The 20,542-nt window shown below is 44.3% G+C and overlaps 1 protein-coding gene across 4 annotated transcripts in view; it reads right to left on the bottom strand.

Moving 5' to 3' along the window:
- Positions 1–20,542, bottom strand: part of raver2 (ribonucleoprotein, PTB-binding 2) — a 233,669-nt gene that overhangs the window by 17,724 nt on the left and 195,403 nt on the right. For 3 of the 4 annotated variants that reach the window (XM_051932711.1, XM_051932710.1, XM_028810952.2), the window contains exons 5-7: positions 20,323–20,452; positions 8,735–8,823; positions 2,171–2,269 (exon numbers count right to left, since the gene is read on the bottom strand). In XM_051932711.1, coding sequence (XP_051788671.1) covers positions 2,171–2,269; positions 8,735–8,823; positions 20,323–20,452 — 318 coding nt within the window. The remainder of the gene's footprint in view (positions 1–2,170; positions 2,270–8,734; positions 8,824–20,322; positions 20,453–20,542) is intronic. The other variant, XM_028810954.2, reaches the window with a different exon arrangement.

Below are 20,542 nucleotides of genomic sequence, written 5' to 3'. Positions count from 1 at the left end.
TATTCGAGACTAGGGAGTGACACTAGATAGTCAGACAGCCAGGCTGACAGATGGATGCCTTATTGGACAGACATACAGACAGAATACCTGGAGATGTTTCTAAAAAGCAGATGTATCAGAGAGATGGGGTCACTGGATGCCTGTGATTGGCTTCGAAACAATTCCTCCAGATGCCTCTAACCAGTGACATGAAAGACACAACACAACACAGACAAATGCACTATATAGTAGATGGCTAGACATATATTGAAGGTAGATGTGTGTGAAAGGCACTATATTATAGATGTACTACATAATACAATGCAAAGACAATATATAATATAAAGATGGCACAGACAGATGTGAAATGCTGTATGATAAGTGAAAAATATATCATTAAGTAAAGATGGATAAAAAACGTCACTATGCAAAGTGAAGATAGACATATAGTGTGAAAGGCACGATATAACAGACAGGAAAGGAACTACATAAAGTAAACATGGATAGGAAAGGCGCTATATCAAGTGACAGTAGAAAGACAGTGTGAAAGGCCCAATATAACAGACAGATACACCATAATATATTTAAGACACACTTTTAAATAAGTAAAGATGGCCAGGAAAAGTACTACATGGAAGACAATAGATAAACTAAAGATGATTAGATAGGCAAAACAATACATAAAGAAAAGACAGGCGGATAGTGTGAAAGACACTATATAAATGAAATATAGAGGCACTGTACAATAAACAGGAAATACACTTTATAAAAGTATAGATAGGTAGGAGATTGTATTATAGACCGAAGCAAACAGATGCACTAAATAATTGAACGAAAACACACTATTGGCACGGTGAAAGGCACTATATAATACACAAAAACACATTATAAAGATGGATAAGAAAGTCACTATGCAAAGTAAAGATAGACATGTAGTGTAAAAAGCACCATATAATAGATATGACATGCACTATATAAAGTAAGGATAGATAGATTGATAGTAAAGGCACTATATGATAGATAGAAAGAAAGTAAAGGCAATATATGATAGATAGATAGATAGATAGATAGATAGATAGATATAGTAGATAAAGCAATATATGATAGACAGATAGAAAGTAAAGGCAGTATATAATAGACAGAAAGAAAGCAAAGGCACTATATGATAGATAGATAGGGAAGGCACTATATAAAGATGGATAGGAAAGGCACTATATAAAGATAGAAAGACAGAAAGACAGATAGATAGGAAATACACCAAAATAAAGATAGGGAGACAGACAGAAAGGAGAGCCACTATATATTTGACAGACAGACAGATAGAAGTATTGTGCCCGCGTGTATTGCAGTGTCCAGACGCTTACTGCCCAGATGTGTAGCTTTAAAATATGTTTAGGTGGGCTACGACTTTTGCCCAGCTCCCTAGAGAGATGATGGAGAGGCACTATATAACAGATAGATAACCTGTAACTGGCTTTAACAGGCAGAGACGTGCCTTTCTACTGATATCTCTTAGCAGCTTTAACAGACCACCTGGTCAGACCCCCTTAGCTGTCCTGACTGATTCTGTCAGGTCTTTAACTAACAGCTATTTGCAGGTCCCAAAGAAGCTTTAAAGAATTCATATGTGAAATTCATGCAGCTTTTTCTAACTAGACGGACCAACAAAGACCGGCTTGAGGTAGGTGGGCTGACAACAGTAAAGTGGCCCAGTATGAGTAAGCGAGTGACTGACTGGCACCAAAGTCCCAGGTCTGTTGCTGCTCTGTGACCGGCTCCCTGTGACTTGGTTCATAAATGGCTGGACAGACATGGCCTTGTGCTATCTGAGCCACCAAGCTTCTGTGTCTAGAAGTCAAACTGAGTTTGCCCATCCAGTTCCTCGTTGATCTGCACCCAGCTCTACAGCCTAAAGGCAACTGCTCGGCAGATGAACAACAGAAGTGTATGAGTGCGGCCTCGTCCACGTTTAGTTCCTGCCATTTCCTTGATGGCCCTGAACAGGATTCAGCAGGTTCAAGAACATTATACATGTTATGACGTTACCAGATACCTCCATACCAAACATTGCCAGCTGTGACCTCAAGGGAGACAGGTGACCCTCAGCAAGACATATGAGGATGGCATTGTGGGAGTAGACACTGCGGAGATGCCTTACCTCGGTGGTCAGTGAAGTGCCCCCACTACTCACCGTGTTTGCTTGCTTTTCTTTGAGCTGCAGGAGCTGCTGCTGAGCCATCTGCATCCGCACAATGTTCTGTAGGAGCAGTCCGTTACCGAGCAAGGCATTCTGGGATAGACAGACAGAAGACAACAATCAGGACCCGTCTTCAATATGACAATCTGCCTTTTGCCTTGCAGGTATATCAAGCAGTACAGGCCTTTAATGGTACTTACAAACTGACCAATCAGGATGATTCTTTGTCTGATAAACTGGAAACTGGCATATTAAGCAGTAAAGGCCTTCTACATTCAGTCATATGAAAAAGTTTCAGCCTGCATAATAATTGACTCTCCTTTCAACAATAAAGATAACAGTGGTATGTCTTTCGTTTCCTAGGAACATCTGAGTACTGCGGTATTTTCCGAACAAAGATTTTTAGTGACGCAGTATTTAGTTCTATGAAATTAAATCAAATGTGAAAAACTGGCTGTGCACAAATGTGGGTCCCCTTGTCATTTTGCTGATTTGAATGCCTGTCACTGCTCAATGCTGATTACTTACAACACCAAATTGGTGTGATGAGCTCATTAAGCCTTGAACTTCATAGACAGGTGTGTCCCATCATGAGATATAAAGGTATTTAAGGTGGTCAACTACAAGTTGTGCTTCCCTTTGACTCTCCTCTGAAGAGTGACAGCATGGGATCCTCAAAGCAACTCTCCAAAGATCTGAAAACAAAGATTGTTCAGTCTCCTGGTTTAGGGGAAGGCTACAAAAAGCCATCTCAGAGGTTTAAACTGTCAGTTTCTGTAACTGTAAGGAATGGAATCAGGAAATGGAAGGCCACAGGCACAGTTGCTGTTAAACCCAGCAGGTCTGGCAGGCCAAGAAAAATACAGGAGTGGCATATGCACAGGATTGTGAGAATGGTTACAGACAACTCACAGATCACCTCCACAGACCTGCAAGAACATCTTGCTGCAGATGGTGTATCTATACATCGTTCTACAGAACAAGATGACAAGGACGGTAGGATATGGAAAAAGATGATCTGCTGTGGCAACCCCTAACGGGAGCAGCCGAAAGAAGAAGAAGACGAAGCCCTTTCAAAAGACCATTTTTGTGTTGGTAAGTCGCCATAGTTGTTTCTGCACAATCCATCCATCCTGAGGGAGCGCAAAAACTTAATGTACACGAGAACTGAAATGCAGTTACAAACGTAGGTGCTGCAATAGCGTATAACAAAATGATCCTTTGTCTCTTTTGATGGCTTTGATTCATTATCTTCTGTGCTGTGTGAAATCAAGACAGGTTGTTTTTGTTTAGAATTCGAACACTGGGGGACACCATAGACCCTCTTATTTTGTGATTCCACCACTCTTTTGAATAACTGGACCAGAGTTTAACTGTCAACAATGCCTATTGGAAATAAAAGCGTGGAAGTGTGAAAAGGGTTAATTAAGTAAGAGTTGGAGAAAAGGTGGTGAGAAAAAAAATAAAAGATGTTTGAAATGGAGAAACACATGAAAAAAAAAATGGGAAGAAGGAATGGTGGAGATGCCGGCTTACCACAGAAGCAGGGCGGCTGTTTCGAGTTACGCGCCTTGGGATTGCGAGTGCTGCTGTCAAGCAGAGTAGCAGTTAGGAACAGAAAGAATAATTATTCTTGTTTTAAAGTTCGTTTGAAGCGCTCGACACTTCACTGAGCACTTGTGAGTAAAGGTTGGATCACGAGATTGCGCTACACCAGCGGTGGACACTCCAGGCCTGGCAGCAGTAAACCAGTTTGAAGCGGAGACTGAAGTGAAGTGTGGGGCTCCAGAACTATAAATGAGAGACTTCATATTTATGTGAACTGTGTGATGTTTATAAATCTCTTATTTAAAGTGCCTTAAGGATTTATACAGTATACAGTATGTCGTGTACATTTAAACATGAGTTTAGTGAACAATGAGGCTGGAGACTCAAAAATAAAAACGGACTTTATTATCAGCAGCTTGGCGCAGGTTCTTTCAACACCACCGCCATCTCCTCTAATTGAAAAACCGCCGCCGTTCAAATGACACGCAGCTGTGTGCCTTTTTGTTTTACACCAAATCACAAAAGACGGACAAAGGGGGTGCGGAAAATAATAACTTTATTGTTCTAAAAGTCTCCAAGAGGGGGGTCTACCCCTCCGGACTTCGCTGGTATGTACGTACCTGTTCTATCGCTCTCCAGTCTCCCCCCTCTAGTCTGGACACTGCCCCCTGGTGTCACTCTATTTGTGTTTTTTTGGAACTGTGCAGCCTTTAGTTTAGTTTAGTCCTAGAGCTACAAACGTTTTAAGGACGCGGGAACCTTGAGCTGCAGTCTGTCCAGCTGCTGTGAAACCCAGTGGGGGGTTGGGGGGGGGCGATAAATCTGATCTGTGTGGAGCGGGATGGACCCCTGAGCCTACACTTTCCCCAACTGGGGCTCCACTGTCTGTCTCACCGATGTGAGGCTGGCTTTGTACCCCTGAGGATGCCTCAATGTGCTATAAGCCATCTCATAATTATGTGACAACTTTTTCACTTCAGGGGTCTTTAGCTGTGAAGCAATGTGACAGATTCATATTTTTCCATAAACTGCACAATGGGGTTTAGGGAATGTGCTTACAGTAGGCTGAAGTGTTAATGAGAAACCAACTTGAAGTCAACAGTCAAGAATATTAAAATCTACACTGACTCAGAAGGAAACCACAAGCATAGAAGAGATGGGGAGCACTATAAGGTATGCCTCCAAATCTACGCCATGAACCACAAATACAACTAAATTCAAAGAGCCGAAACATTTACAAGAAAGAAGAGGAAATCCCAATATGTAGTCAATGTCAGCGTCATCAACACCTGAACTCACGTAACGATATCAGAACTGCACCTCAGCAATGCCACGATCATCATTTACTGTACCAAGAAGCCACACTCATATCCATACAGTTATTGTGCCCCTACAAATGAGCTGAAAACCCCTAATTCGCAGAATGACAGAGATGACGAGACACTGTCATCGCCAGACACAACCACCATGACACAAGTCCTGGCTTTATTTATACAAACACCTTATGAAAAGGCTTTGAAAGTCAAAAACCCGAGTGTTCTTCTCCTTCTCTTTTCCCCTCTCCTTCCACTCCTCCAGGCCAGCTTTGTCCTTCTTCCACTTGACTCCAACGATCCTGGATGAGGTCAAGTAGCTTCCTTAATGCTGGACCTGGGAGAACTTCTAGTGCCAAGGCACTGAATGGCAGAGGCCCTTCAGGGTCAAGCGGAAGTCTCATGAAACAGGGAATTCTTCTCCTTGTAGCGCCTTCTGGTGGCATCCAATGACCCCGGCAGGGTTATCCCTAAGGAATACACATAAATATGTGTGTCCATACTACGGCTATGCCAGAGGAGCACTGCCATCTATTGTACTGGGTAAGGAACTGGTCTTGGCGGACAACCTCCCCCAGTCCATCCATTAATCTTCCACCATGACTGGGATAACATTCAAGCACCATCCTGGCCAGGTTTCGTCTCTGTATGCAGTGTCCATACATTATGGTCTCCTGTCCGGGACAGGAATTACCATACATCTCGTTCAGGGTGCCAGTCCATCCCTTAGGGCACTTACATACAAATATAATAATCAAACATGTAAAGAAAAGTAAACATGGATGTGTGGAATTACAAAAGTGGACAGAATAAGAAATGAAACAATCAGAAGTACAACAAAAGTGGGAGAGAAATCTAAGAAAGTATAGGGAATCTAGATTGAAGTGGTATGGACATGTGATGAGGAGAGACAATGAATATGTGGGCAAAAGAGAGAAAGCGAGGGAGGCCAAGGCAGATGTGGATGGATAAAGTAAAAGAAGATCTGAAGGAAAAGGGCTTGACTGGCAAAGAGGTGAAGGAACAAAGTGCATGGAGAAGGTTGGTAAAACACATCGACACCACATAGAAGTGGCAAATGATGAAGAAGAAAAGTAAATGAATAAAGCAAAACAAAATTGGAAATGAACATAAGCACCATGGGGTCCTCCCTGCGTGGAGTTTGCATGTTCTCCCCGTGTCTGCGTGGGTTTCCTCCAGGCGCTCCGGTTTCCTCCCACAGTCCAAAGACATGCTGGTTAGGTGGATTGGCGATTCTAAATTGGCCCTAGTAGTGTATACATGGTGTGTGGGTGTGTTTGTGTGTGTCCTGCGGTGGGTTGGCACCCTGCCCGGAATTGTTTCCTGCCTTGTGCCCTGTGTTGGCTGGGATTGGCTCCAGCAGACCCCCGTGACCCTGTGTTCGGATTCAGCAGGTTGGAAAATGGATGGATGGATGGATAAGCACCATGTGCCAATGTCTGGAGACAGAGGACACCACCTGACAGACCACTACATCAAACACATTTTGAGCATTAATTCTAGTAAAGATTACCAGTATGTTACCAGTATGAAATATGGAGATCACTGAAGAGCTGCAGTCTCTTAAGAGTTAACAGCATTTATGTAACAGCATAGGATGTCCTACCTTGGTTTTATTCATCAATTAGTGTTTAACACATGTCTGGAGGTCATCCTAAGTTGCAGTCAGACATCGAAATTCTTCTCATACCACACAGGAAACGGGGGCTGATGAAGTTAAAATTCATCCCGACTTAGAAAATCATTCGGCTTAAAAACGCAGAGTGTGTGCCTAAAACAAACCGATACAAGCTTCAAGGCCTCAGGGTCAAAGTCCCATTCCTGGCACTCTTCTTAGTTACATGACCTTCTAAGGAAGCCCTGCACTATGATAAATAAAATAATAATAAAGAAAAAGAAAAAAACATACGCCGTGTGTGTGTGGAAAGCACCCTGAATTGTTCCTGTGCCTCTTCACCTGACGACTACACCAGTAGCACTTACTGTACATCTCACATCATGAAGACATTTGAGAGCCTGGTCCTGGACTATATGAGTCCTCTTGTGGTAGACCACCTGGAGCCACTGCAGCTTGCCTACTGGACAAAGACTGGAGTGGAAAATGCAATTATCTGTCTGCTCAACAAGGCTGGAGAAAGTTGGCAGCATTGTGAGGATTCTATTGATTTCTCATGTGCCTTCAATACTATCCAGGTATCCCTGTTGAGGGGTCAACTTGGAGATATGCAGGTAGATGAGCCTGTGGAGTTATGGATGATGGACTATCTGTCAGGCAGACCACCATCTGTGAGACTCAAGGACTGTGTGAGTAACACTGGAGCACCACAAGGAACAGGCCTGTCTGCTTTACTCTTCACTCTGTGACACCTCGGACTAGAAATATAACAGCAGGTCAGGTCAGAAATTCTCAGATGATTCTGCACTTATGGGGTCTACTGATAAGGGGGATGAGACAAAGAGAGGAGTCGGGGGGAGAACTTGAAGAATTGACTGCAACTCAACATCAATAAAACCAAAGAACTGCTGATTGACTTTCACCACACCAAAGAGCCTCTGTGTCCGGTCACTAGTCAGGGAGTGGATGTCGAGGGGGTCCACTCCTACAAGTACTTGGGGGGGGCCACATTAAGGACAGGTTGAACTGGGCTTGGAACACAGAGGAACTATAGAAGAAAAGTTCAGGGCAGGCACCTCTTCATTAGGTGACAGCATTCCTTTAATGTCGGAAGTGAAATCCTTCACATCATCCCCAACTCTGTGATGGCCAGTGTGGTGTGCTGGGCCTGTAACATCACTTCAAGAGAGGACCACCAAATCAATAAGCTAATTAAAAGGGCAGGCTCAGTTATGAGACACACTCTGGACCGCCTGGAGGTCGTAGTGGAGGAGAGAATGAAAACAAAACTGAGTGCCATTATGAACAATGCTGCAGATCTTCTCTGTGACACACCAACACTGAAGACATTCAGACAACAAATCATTCAGCAGAAGTGGGTCAAAAACACAATGGAGGGCTCCTTTACACCAACAGTAATATGTCTGTATAATGCCTTACTACAGCCAAGTCAGAAGTTTTCTTAATTCTTAAATTTTCTATTTTTTAAGTCATTCTGTTGTGTGTTCAGACCATAGTGTGTGTGTGTGTGTATTTATATTGATTAATTTATCTGTTTATGTATTTATTTATATATATAAAGAGCTTCAGTAAAAAGCCACATTTTCTGCCTGGAGACAAATAAAGTTTGTTTTGTCCATCTATGTATTCACCTGGACACCTCTGCAGAAGGTGGGTTAGATTACTACCCAGCATGCATTTCATCAGCCCAACCACAATGTCCAACAAATGGAGTTCTCTCTTTATGCCCAGTAAACCATGGAGTAGAGACTACTGTGAGGTGGCACAAAGCCCTCATGGCACAGTGCCATCAGGCCGATTGCCCAAAAGGGACCCATTTGACACCCTTCATCACAGGAGTTATAAATAAGCTGGACACACAGTGGAGTGACACGTAGGTCACCAAACAGCTTCATAGTCACCATATATAAGAAAATAAAATAAAGAAGGTCCCTGGTAGTCATGTCTCAAAGTACAAGATACTGTGTGATGTGCTGGCTGCCCAGAGACTCCTGCAGGACACTAAAAGCACAAAGTGCCCAAAGAGTTCAAGTGCCTCACCTGCTGAGCGTTTCCAAGCTGAAGAAGAGCAGCTGCCAGTGGCAGACCACGCAGGAAGGGTGACACACCTTGGGGTAGGCTGACAATACCTTGAGGGAGAGAAGAGGTGAAGTATTAATCATCAGCAGGAGGGAGAGGACAAGAAGACATAGGATTTCATGCTTTGGACTGATCAATGATGAATGCTCATGTCATACAGCGCCTTTCTACAGGGAACAACGCTCTGTGAGGACGTCTCACATCAGAAGGAAAGGCAGACGAAGAGACTCCTAGTGAGCTGGTGCACTGAAATTATTTCATAAAGTGCCTTAACTTCACTTCTCCTTACACACACAGCCAAGATGACTTCTGAGCTGTTCTTTAGGTATTCAGATATTAACTGAGATATTATATAGTGCCTTTCTACAGTAATCCCCATACTGTGGCTCTTTACAAGTAACATAATTGACTTATGCCAGCAGTTTGAGATTTAGGAGATTAGGTGACTACTCAGGGTCACACTGTGTGTCAGTGCTGGGGACTGCACCTGCACCTTTAGATTTTAAATCCCATACAGTGGCCCTTTACAAGTACAGGACAAATATTTACTTATGTTAGCAATGTGAGCCTTGGCAGGTCAGGTGACTACTCGGGATGGGCTACTGAAGCTGATTCTTGATATCCTTCTGCTGTGAAACATTCTGACCTGTCATCATCTACACGTCTTAAACAACTATTATCATACACTGATCATGTCTGTATTATCTAGAGCTATTATTTATTTATTTATTACATATTTATTGACTATATTTATGTATCTAGACTGCATAATACCATACATTGCATCAATGTTCATATTCCTTACTACACGTCAATATTGCTGCTACTTCTTTGTCTTATCTTTGCACAATGTCTTGTTTGTGTTTTAATTTTAAATCTTAATTTTAATTTAATTCTAATCTTAATTTTAAATCTTAATTTTAATTTAATTCTAATCTTAGTTTTTTATTTGCACTTCATGTTGTTACACTGTGGACCATGAGCTTCGCAATTTCGTCTGTCTGTATACAGTACTTGTATATGGTTGAGATGACAATAAAGTTTGCTTTGACTTTGACACCTTGAGGCTGTATATGGCGCCTCTTTTTTATTGTTTTTTTATACAATGAATTCTTTTTCACAGCACCCAGCAGACACAGTAAAAGATTTTTTATCATTCTACTCTGGGAGCCTTGGCAGGTTACATGACATGACTGATACGGTAGAGGTTAGTAGCAGTGATTGAGCGGGTGTAGTTGTCAGTTCCAACGCAGTGTAATTGCAGCCCGCAATACCTATGAGGTCAGTCACCTAACGCGCCAACTTCATGCAACATCCCAACATCACGAAACAGCCACAATGCCAGTCACGAAACACCCTTCGAATGCTGGGCGGGCATTGTAGGCATTACATGACTTACACCATACCTACTGTAAGGCTGCAGTTACACCCATCTCAGAAATGGTGGGTCCTGGAATGGCCACATCAAAGACCAGATCTGAATCCCATTGAGATGCGGTTTGGGATATGAAATGGACTTTGCATGTAAAACACCCCTCAAACATTACAACAGCTGAATGAATTCTGCATAGAGGAGTGTGGGAAGTGGAGAAAGTCAAAGTCACAGATTGCTACATGGTTGGAATATTCAACTAGAGCTCCCTCCTTAAGTCGAATTTCCAGCTTGGAAGGTCAGGGCTGGTCTGTCAAATCCGAGTTTGTCCGACTTCAGGTCATGACTTCAATCCAAAATGTCGACGTACACTGTGAATGTTAGTGAGAGCCGTCGTGTTATTCAGTCTATTAGTACTTCTGTGTATTTGTGTTGCATTAAATCAGTCGCACACACAGTATTGTCCAACTTCTATCTGTGGACAGGCTGCTACAGTGTTTGGATGCACAAAATGCCACGTAATGTGTTGTTATCAACTGCTGTTTATTCCGATGGAGTAAACAGTCCTGGATACATCTGTATTGGTTTTCCAAAAGTTTTACTGGAATGCGGATCCACGCGGCCGTGACGTCATTCCCAGCGCCGACATCCGGAGTAAAAGGAATGCAACATTAGAGGAAATGGCCACTTAAGGGGGCAACACCAGGTGTTAGAGCTGGGTTTGGTGGTGGGGGGACTTACTATTCCCACAGACAGAAATGGCATATCTGGTTATTTTTTGTTGAATGAATTACTGCAAAGTCAAATTTTTTTTCCCTAATCACATCGCATTTATCTATAAATCACGTTTAGAAGAACAGCAAATTTGATATGTCCACCTATGTTAACATAAAAAAAAACATTTCATGGGGTGTACTTTCTTTTTCACATGGTTGCATATTCTGGTATGGCGTTCTTGGTATTTACACTTGGCCAGCAGTTTTAACTTCCTCGAGTTATTCACTTGGACGTGCTGTCAGAAGGTGGATGCTGTGCGTCTTCATCAAAAGTTACTCAGACAAACTGCGGACATCAGCATCTGCTGTGGCTCTGCGCCATCAACAGCACCACTTCTTCTCACCGGTTTGGTTTGAATGCACATTCCGGAGTGGGCACACCATGCCAGTTCTTTCCACCTCATGTTTACTCGTAACTGTGACCAGTGGAGAGATCACACACGGCCGGCGGCGCAGGATCGTTCAGCTTTACCGCTAGTCCAGTCATGTCTTTGAATGGCACAATGAAATCTATTTTTATGGGAAGGATCTTTTCACTTGCAACAGCTCATGTAAATTTTAACAAGTGCGTGCAGAGAACACATTACATGAGACATTTACAGGTTTAGATAAATCTTTATTAATCCCATGAGGAAATTCAAATACATACAGCAGCAGGAGCATAAATAACAAGAACACAGACTCACAATTGTTATACATCCATCCATTTCCCAACCCGCTGAATCCGAACACAGGGTCACGGGGGTCTGCTGGAGCCAATCCCAGCTAACACAGGGTGCAACGCAGGAACAAACCCTGGGCAGGGTGCCAACCTACTGCAGGACACACACACACACACACACCAAGTACACACTTGGGACAATTTAGAATCGCCAATCCACCTGACCTGCATGTCTTTGGACTGTGGGAGGAAACCCACGCAGACACGGGGAGAACATGCAAACTCCACACAGGGAGAACCCGGGAAGCGAATCCATTGTTATACAGTATAAAGAAATTAAATAAATACAGTGGACCCTTGACTTATGAACTCAATTCGTTCGCGAGGGCTGGTTGTAACTCAAGTTGGTTGTAAGTCAAGACTATTTTTCCCATAAGAAATAATGGAAATGCCCTTAATGTGTTCCGAACCTCCCACAGCAACACTTACTTAACTTTTTTTTAATAGAAAAGGGTTGTATAATGTGCATAATTTACCAAAAACACCAATGATTTTTCTAATGTACTAATCAAAAAGTTATAAAAAGTGCCTAGCCTACCAGAAACAACAATTTCATACTGTACTCACCATTTCAGTTGACATTTTTGGCTTGCAGGAAGGAAGGAGGAGGAGAATGAAATGGAAGGTGGTTATTGTTTGGAAGGAGTTTCCTTATACAAATCTTTTCTTTGTAAAATTGTCGAGATGGTGGATTTCGACATGCTGTACATATTAGTGAGATCGGTCACACGAACACCACTCTCATATTTCCACACAATTTCCTTCTTTGTTTCGATTGTGATCGCTTTCTTTACCTTTGCTTCCTTCCTTAGCAATTATCGAAATAAATTATATAAATCACTGCACTGACCGAAATTACATCCACAAACACACGTATCTGGGCTCCGACTGACACTTACAAACGCTCTCGGCTGTTTGTTTACAATCACACAAGCGGATACACGTGACCGCATTCGAGTCGTAACGCAAGACGCTGGTCGTAAATCAAAACAAAAATTTTGGTCATAAAGCAAGTTGTTCGCATGTCAGGCCGGTCGTATATCAAGGGTCGACTGTACATAAATACATAAATATATAAATAATGCAACGAGTACATCGGGTGGAAGCACTGAATTGCTTGATGGCGGTGGGCACAACAGACTCCCAGAGGCACTTCTTAGCAAATCGTGGTGGAATGAGCCTGTGGCTACATGTGCTCCAAGGCAGAGCGCCACCTGGAGGGAATTTTCCATGATGGCGACCACCATCTTTTTTTCCACAAAAGTGTCCAGTGTGTCCAGGGTTGTCCCTGTGATGGCGTGGGCTTTGCTGATAAGTTTGTTCAGACGTTGTGCTTCTTTTGTGCTCGGGTGGCTTCCCCAGGAGACCACAGTGTAGAACACCACACTGGCTACTATGGAATGCTAGAACATTTCCAGCCATTTGCTGCACACATCAGAAGACCCGAGAGTCTGGTCCTTCTTGCATTGTCCAACCAGTCCAGTTTACTGGTACTTGTAGCTCTGCACCACTTCCCTGGATTGTGACCTGACTCTGAGGCTCTTTTTCACACCAGACATCCACCACCAGCTCTTTTGTGTTGCTGATGTTGAGTTGCAGATTGTTGTCCCTGCACCACAAGACAAAGTCCTCCATGACTTTGCTTTAACTCTTCATCCCTAAGTTTGCTGTCGGTCCGGCAGAGTCAACATTGCTTTTGTACCATTGCTCTTAGCTATTTAAATTGGCATCTCTACTTTGAACTCTGCCTTTGCAGAGTGTTGGATGGATTTAGAAATGTCACTCACTGTGAACCATCCCATTGATCCTATGCATATTTAGGTGAATTCCAGTCACTGTCGCTCAGATGTACAGTCAGTACACTGGCTCCTACAAGATAATTACAATTCCATACCACGGCCACTAGGGGGCCACAGTGCACCACCATAATCAAGAAAACACAAGCCGACTAATTAATTAATTAATTACAGAACACCAGTGATGCTCCATACTTGCCCTGCACAGCGAGTAGTTCTGCTACCTCATGGAATCCAATGTTTTGGGTTCAAATCCCAAACAGTCGCTGTCCACGCACATTCTTCCTATGCCATGTCTCTGGATGTTTTTCTTCCTAAATTCTCAAAGTTGTGCAACTCTAAGCTGGTTCCATGTGTGTAGACCCTGCTATGGACTGGCACCTTACCCAGGGCTGCTTCCTACCTTGTGTCCAATGCTGCCAGGATATGCTCTGTCCCCCTAGAGACCCCAAATTTGATTAAGCGGGTTATGTTATGTCACGTTATGTCACGTCTTAGGGTTGTAAACAGAGTCGGTGATGTGGGATGAACTGGCAGCCTGACTGTGTCTAAGTACAGTACAATTATTTCAGCAAAGTGACTTACTCAGGGTAACCCCAAGGACCAGACCTGCAACCTCGTACTTTTATATACTGTCTCTTCATTTCATGGCTCTTTTTAGGTACACTTGACTTTACTTTCACTGATTCCACACCATAAGCCTTCATAGGTGTTATGACTTACTCAAGGAGTGGGGCTGAACGGGCATTCTGTTAGTTACAATGCACCACCACAGCCACTAGGGGGCCAGCCTACAACACCACCAGAATGTCAACAGTAATACATTTGGAGGGGTCTGTTGAGTGTCCACTGCTGTCCTGTCATGTGACATGCTTGGAGACGGTCACCAACTCATCACAATCAGGACAGTTCATGTGGGTCTCTTCATGCATTTTTCTTTTAATATTTTGTCTTTTTTGTGTGCATGACAGGGTAGAATGTCAGTGCCTGATCCGCACGATCAACGTGCCCCTTGTGTTATTGTTGGCTACCACAGCACAAGGTTTAGTGACTCCCATATTTCCCCTGACATGAACATAGACAATTGCTGCATTACGAACAGTGCTTAGAGGGCTGACATCTTTCTTATCGTTCTTCTTTATCACAATAATTTTGCCTTCTTGCCATGCACCTACTCCTGCCTTGTGCCCTGTGTTGGCTGGGATTGGCTCCAGCAGACCCCCGTGACCCTGTGTTCGGATTCAGCGGGTTGGAAAATGGATGGATGGATGGATGCCATGCACCTACTTGCGCCACAGTGAAGGTTCACGGTGGTTTGGTCATACAGCACCAACATCTGATGGTCACGTCACATTGTCAGCACTATCGCTTCACTCAAGCAATGGTTCTGTGTCAGTTTGTTCTTAAACTGGCTTGACGGCTTCTCGTTTTACATGCCATTGCGTTTTAAGGTTGAAGGCTCTGCCCCACTCATGAATATTGATGAGCTACTTAAGAGTGGCAAAACGCATATAAATATTCATGGCTTTTTTTTTTGTGGTGCGATGTTATTTCATCCACTAGATGGCAGCAGAATACCGTCTGGAGTGCTGTTCAGACTCGACACTGCAAAGCAGATCATTACACGTCACCTCTAGTCTGACTCGGGGTCAACCGTATTTACCTAGAATCCCGAGCCTGACTCATGTTCGGGGAATGCTACCTGACAGCTGTTGATTATTTCAGAGCCCCAGTTTACACATTTCTACATTAAGCAGAAGCAGGTGATGTTGAGTAGTGAGAAAAGCGCTATATAAATGTAAAGAATTATAATTATTAATTATTATGTTAGTCAACTGCAACTGCCACCTTTGTAGAGTGTATACCACGCCGACTCGTTTTTGTTTTTTCTACAATGGAGCAAACAGAGCTGTTGTTTCAAAGGTGTTTCTGGTGCGGTTTGATGCCCGGCCGGTTGCTACCCTGTGGCTCCTCTCTAACAGACTAACCAGGTGTGACATGGCCGGGTGACAGTGAGGGTCTGTGCTCAGTGCTGGACTGGCACCCTGTCCAGGGCTGGTTCATGCTGTGTGCTTGCATCATTGACTTGGATGAACAGGTTCAGAAGTGGGATGGAAGGACTTCACTGTGTAACCTCACTCTGTGTCCAAGAACAGCAAGCCGAGATTTAGGAGTTTGATGTTAAACAAGTTGGAAAAGGAAAGCCACCGAGTCAGGACATCTTGAGTTAATCCATCCCAGTGGGCACAAGACAGGAAACAAACCTGGATGGGACATCAGCAGTCACTTGGAGCTCAATTAACCTGACATGAATGTGGTTGGCATGAAAATCAGAGAACCCGGAGAATAAAACCACTTAAATATGAACCCAGGTCAATGGAACTGCAAGGCCACCTCATGAACAACAGCACCACTGAGGAACACACAGGGTTAACGCTCCATGAAGATGCCATTAGGAATTCTCAGCTGAGCAGAAATGTTTGCTGTGCCATGTTGGCCATCTGTAAGTGGCTATCCACGTGCCAACTTCTCCCTTCCTTATTCTTCTTATCTTTGTTTGTGGAGTTGCACATCTGTCACGCCACACTGCCGTCTTACCCTTGCCAAGTAGTCATCTACTGGCCACCGCCGGCCATGTTGTGGAGTGATTGTTAGGGTGACCCACCAGAGTGCAGCACTGGCAAGGTCAGGACAGCCAAGGCTGCCACACACGGACCCCTGCCTCACTCCTGTTATTCCCTTTCCACATTTTCAAACATGGATTCACCTGACGGGGGAGAAAAAATGAAGAAGACAGGGCCATTGTCTGAGCTGGCAGGCCATGCTGTGTGCCCCCTGGCATACCGCTGTGATACACATGAAGCCTGAGGGCAGAGGCTCATCCTGCTCAATATAAAAATGTCAAAAAGATAAAAGATCCTGAGAAGGGGATGGTTCTTTCTCTGCGGCCGAGCACCATGAGCCTCTCCTGGCCTATGAAATCTCAGATCTGGACTCCGTCCTCCACTGAAAGGGCATTTGGATTTTTTTCCTGACAAATATGAAGATTGCTGTTGAGGCTTCTTGGCAAAGCAAACGGCAGGCTGCCAACTCGAACCTCCTGTCGCTTTGTTTCACACGATGGTTTCAGGAAGGATTGCAGGTCCAGTAAATAACAATTATCTGATATACTGTAGTGCCTTTCCATATCAAATATCATCTGCAGGCACTTTACATTCTCTGTGTGTTAAAAATGTCTCCGTATTCATACCGTGCGAGTCCTGCCAGTCATGAAGAGTCAGGCAGTGTTACAAGATGAGCCAGTGATGGCAGCCAAACTAACAATGTATTGACTTTATATTGTCCATCCATCCATTCTCCAACCCGCTGAATCCAAACACAGGGTCACGGGGGTCTGCTGGAGCCAATCCCAGCCAACACAGGGCACAAGGCAGGAACCAATCCTGGGCAGGGTGCCAACCCACCGCAGGACTTTATATTGTGCCCTTCTTTAGTGAACATCAGGCTCAAGGGATTTTACATTTTCAGTATGTCTTCATATTTATGTGTCCTGGCAGTTCAAAAGACTTGTTTAGTGTCCCATGATTAATTTATATGTGATGGTGCGGGTCGGCCCCACCCTCTAGAACCCGCCACTGTCTGTAACGTAACCAGGATGAGCTAGGCACATGAGGACACACACACACATACACACAGAGCAATGGGGTGTTCAAAACAATGCAGTGTTCAATAGTCCATAAATAAATAAATAATATAATAAAAATACCTGTCTCTAGGAGGGTTGAAATCCAATAATTATCCTTAACAACGAAGTTAATAACACAGGCAGGAAACTCCCCTTTACAAATCTGGGCTCGGGTGCCTTCCTTCTGAAACTGATGTCTCTCCATCTTACCCTGATCGGGCCTCACAGCACAGAGAGATGTCAACCCAACAGGCGCAGACATTTTATTCTAGCCCGTGTCCCTGCCCACCAATCCCACCACATTCCACAGCGAGCCACCAAGTCCTGCTGTCCTCCCACCGCTGCCGACACCGGTAAGTGCACACCCTGAGCAGAATGGCCACTCAGCAGAAGCAACCCCTCAGCCCCCTCTTGAGTGTCGGCCACACGCTCCTTTCCTGGGGCTCACCTACCTGTCCGCCTGCTTCCTCTCATCTTACACCGGCTCTTGCTCACTCCTGCCTGTGTCTTTAACCTCCACTCCTTTCCTTCATTCTTGTTCTTTTATTTTCTCTCTTTTTCTGTTCCCCATCCTGCCGTGCACCATCCTTTTAATTTATCCTGCCTAATCGAGCGCAGGTGAGAGGAGCCGTTTTCCCCACAGCACCACTGAGGGCCCTTGACTGATCTTCCCACATCTGCGTGTCTACGAGACATCAGGACCTCAATTAACAGAAGGCCAAAACACACTTGCACACCCCGCGCCCGACTGGAGCCTGCACCTCTTTGGGGCACGATTATTTATTTAAAAACTGGCCAAAGCAGTTAAGCCAAGGACCCACCATACCACACACATCCCCCTTAAGGCACTAGTTGCACGGGAAGGCTCCATGCCTCAACAAACCTAGTGGAACTAGTGGCACAGGGTCGCAGTGTGGCACTACGCTGCACTAAAACAACCTTTTCAAGGAAAAACAAAAAAACAAGCCCCCCCCCCCCGTAAAACACGACATTAAAAGAATAACAACCTTTAAAAGAGACACGATAACCATCAACAAATATAATTATATAGTGCCTTTCTGTAGTGGACGCCATTCAAGGGAGTTTTATATTCTCAGGATATTCCAAGGGTCTCCCTATTTATACAATGAGAGCCCTGGAATTATAAAGTCATAGTCAGTGTCACAGGATGAGCCAGAGATGGAAGCAAGCTTTTAAAAACAAGACCCGGTGCCTTTTTCTGCAGGCGGCTTCCCTGCTTCTCCCATCCGGGTTATGTACCAGGGGAGTCGTACTACCTGCAGCTGACCTCCTACTTCTGCTGGTCTGGTAGCTTCCCGATACCTGGCTTGGGCTCCCCAGTGACCAGGGCGCTCACGCTGGGGCTTCAACCTCTCAAGCCTCTGACTGCCGCTGCTTTCCTCAGCCTTATGCGGCGAGCCAACCGCCTTCCGGTCACTCCTGCTCTTCATAAGTGCTCAGCATGAGCGACCACTACTTTCTGCCCCCAAGTGCCCGTCAAACACTCCACCAAGGGGCACTTCTCCAAGCTGCCTGTCGATAATACTGCGAGCCTCCTCTATCTCTCTCGCTCCCACACCAGCTTGCCTTTCTTCCTCCTCTAACCTCCGTTCTTTCTTTCCGAGCTCCCATCCCACCATTTGCACTCGTGCTCCTACTATATATAATGGGGATGTAGCACAGGTGTGGCGATTAGCAGCTCCTGGCATCAATTACAGATGGGGACGACCCCTGACCTGTGCACATAAGCGAGGAAACACCAGCAGCACGTCGCGTCTGAGAACCGCTCCGGCCACACTGTCACGCCCCCTCTATAAGCCGCGAACGCAGCGATTTATTTAAAACTGACCTTTTATTCCCCGCTATATCACAACACCATCCCAAGGTATTGTTCATTATCAGTTTGAGAGTCTCCATATTTATATCCTGCGACTCCTAGCTGTAACAAAGGTGTATTCAGTGTCACATGATAAGCCAGTGATGGGGACCAAACAGACGACCCAGTGACTTGATATAGTGCCTTGCTGTATTCAACACCATCCCAAGGTTTCTTACTTTTCCTCTATATTACAATTGTCTCCATCTTTACATATTGTGAGCCCTGGTTGTTATAAAAACATGTTAAGTGTCATGCGATTAGCAAAGTGCTGAAGACTAGCAACCTGGTGATTTGTCTATATAACGTATTTCGATAGAGAATTTTCCTTTCTTATTATGGAAATTCACATTTCATCTTTAAAAGACGCACCTTTGGAGAGCTCAGTCTGTGCTCCTCTGGCATATCCCTAACGTGCATTGAGGGTCCCTTTAGCCATCAGGTGTGGCTACTGAAAGAGTTAAAGTGTCGATTGTGAAAATTGCCCAAGTTTTTTAAATCAGAGTTTCTGAAATTTCAATGGAGACGACTCAATGACAGCCAAATAATACTGAGGTATTAGTAGACCAAAGATATCAGTCCGCCATGAGCTGAGATGTTTCATGTGGAAAGGCTGACATGACGACCGGATCTGACATCGACCCGAAAAGACAAGGAATCCCCCGAGACCCGCAGTTTGATTAAAACATGGAATACTGAGCAAGTATTATAAAAACACTAATATGCAGAATACAGCATCCTGGGCCACCCATGACACATTTAAACAGAGCTAAACCGCAGCAGAGCACCAGACCCCAGCAAGGCGCTATATGGTGTGACCTCATGTGCTCCTTTTTCTGAGCTGTATTGGACAGATCCATAGTAAACCACTAAATGGCACACCAGTGCTTGAAAATCCCAAACTTCAATGAAAGGAGCTATATAATGTGATCTCAACTGCTAATCTTTGAGTCTTTTAGGCACAGTTGTGAAGAGCAAACTAAACTACTAAATAGTCCAACAAGCACTTGAAAGCACAAGGGACTACATAAGGAAAGGAAACTACATACCCATAGAGCTTGAAAACTGGAAGACCAAAAGCATAGAGAGTGAAGCTAAACCACTGCAGAGTTTGCCGCACAGCTCACAGCACAAGGCCTCAACTGTTAGTGAAAGGCGCTCTATAATATGAACTTGGCTAGGAATTTTAGAGCCAAATAAAAACAGTCAAGAGTTCATTCAGTAAGCCGTGTATATGTTGCAGACAGGCGTCTTATAACATAATCTCATTTGCTACATTGTGAGCTGCTGAAGGACATTAACAGACAGTTGTTATCTACTCACCACTGGGCTTGGCAGCCGCTGACGCCTGGAAGGAGCGCATGAGCACTTGCAACGCGGCGGGATTGTTCATGCTGTTCAACATTTGGGCCACGCTGGGCTCTGGCAGGAGGCCCTTCTTGTTGCTGCTCATCTGTATAGCAAAGACAAAAAGTTCAAACTTGATAAAACGGTCACATCTGGTAACGTCCCATCATCTCCTGCCCACCACCTGTTCTCACAA

Source organism: Erpetoichthys calabaricus, chromosome 10 (assembly GCF_900747795.2).
Source record: "Erpetoichthys calabaricus chromosome 10, fErpCal1.3, whole genome shotgun sequence".
Taxonomy (NCBI): Eukaryota; Metazoa; Chordata; class Cladistia; order Polypteriformes; family Polypteridae; genus Erpetoichthys; species Erpetoichthys calabaricus.
The sequence above is the reverse complement of the archived record's forward strand: the minus strand, read 5'-3'. Positions and strand labels throughout refer to the sequence as shown.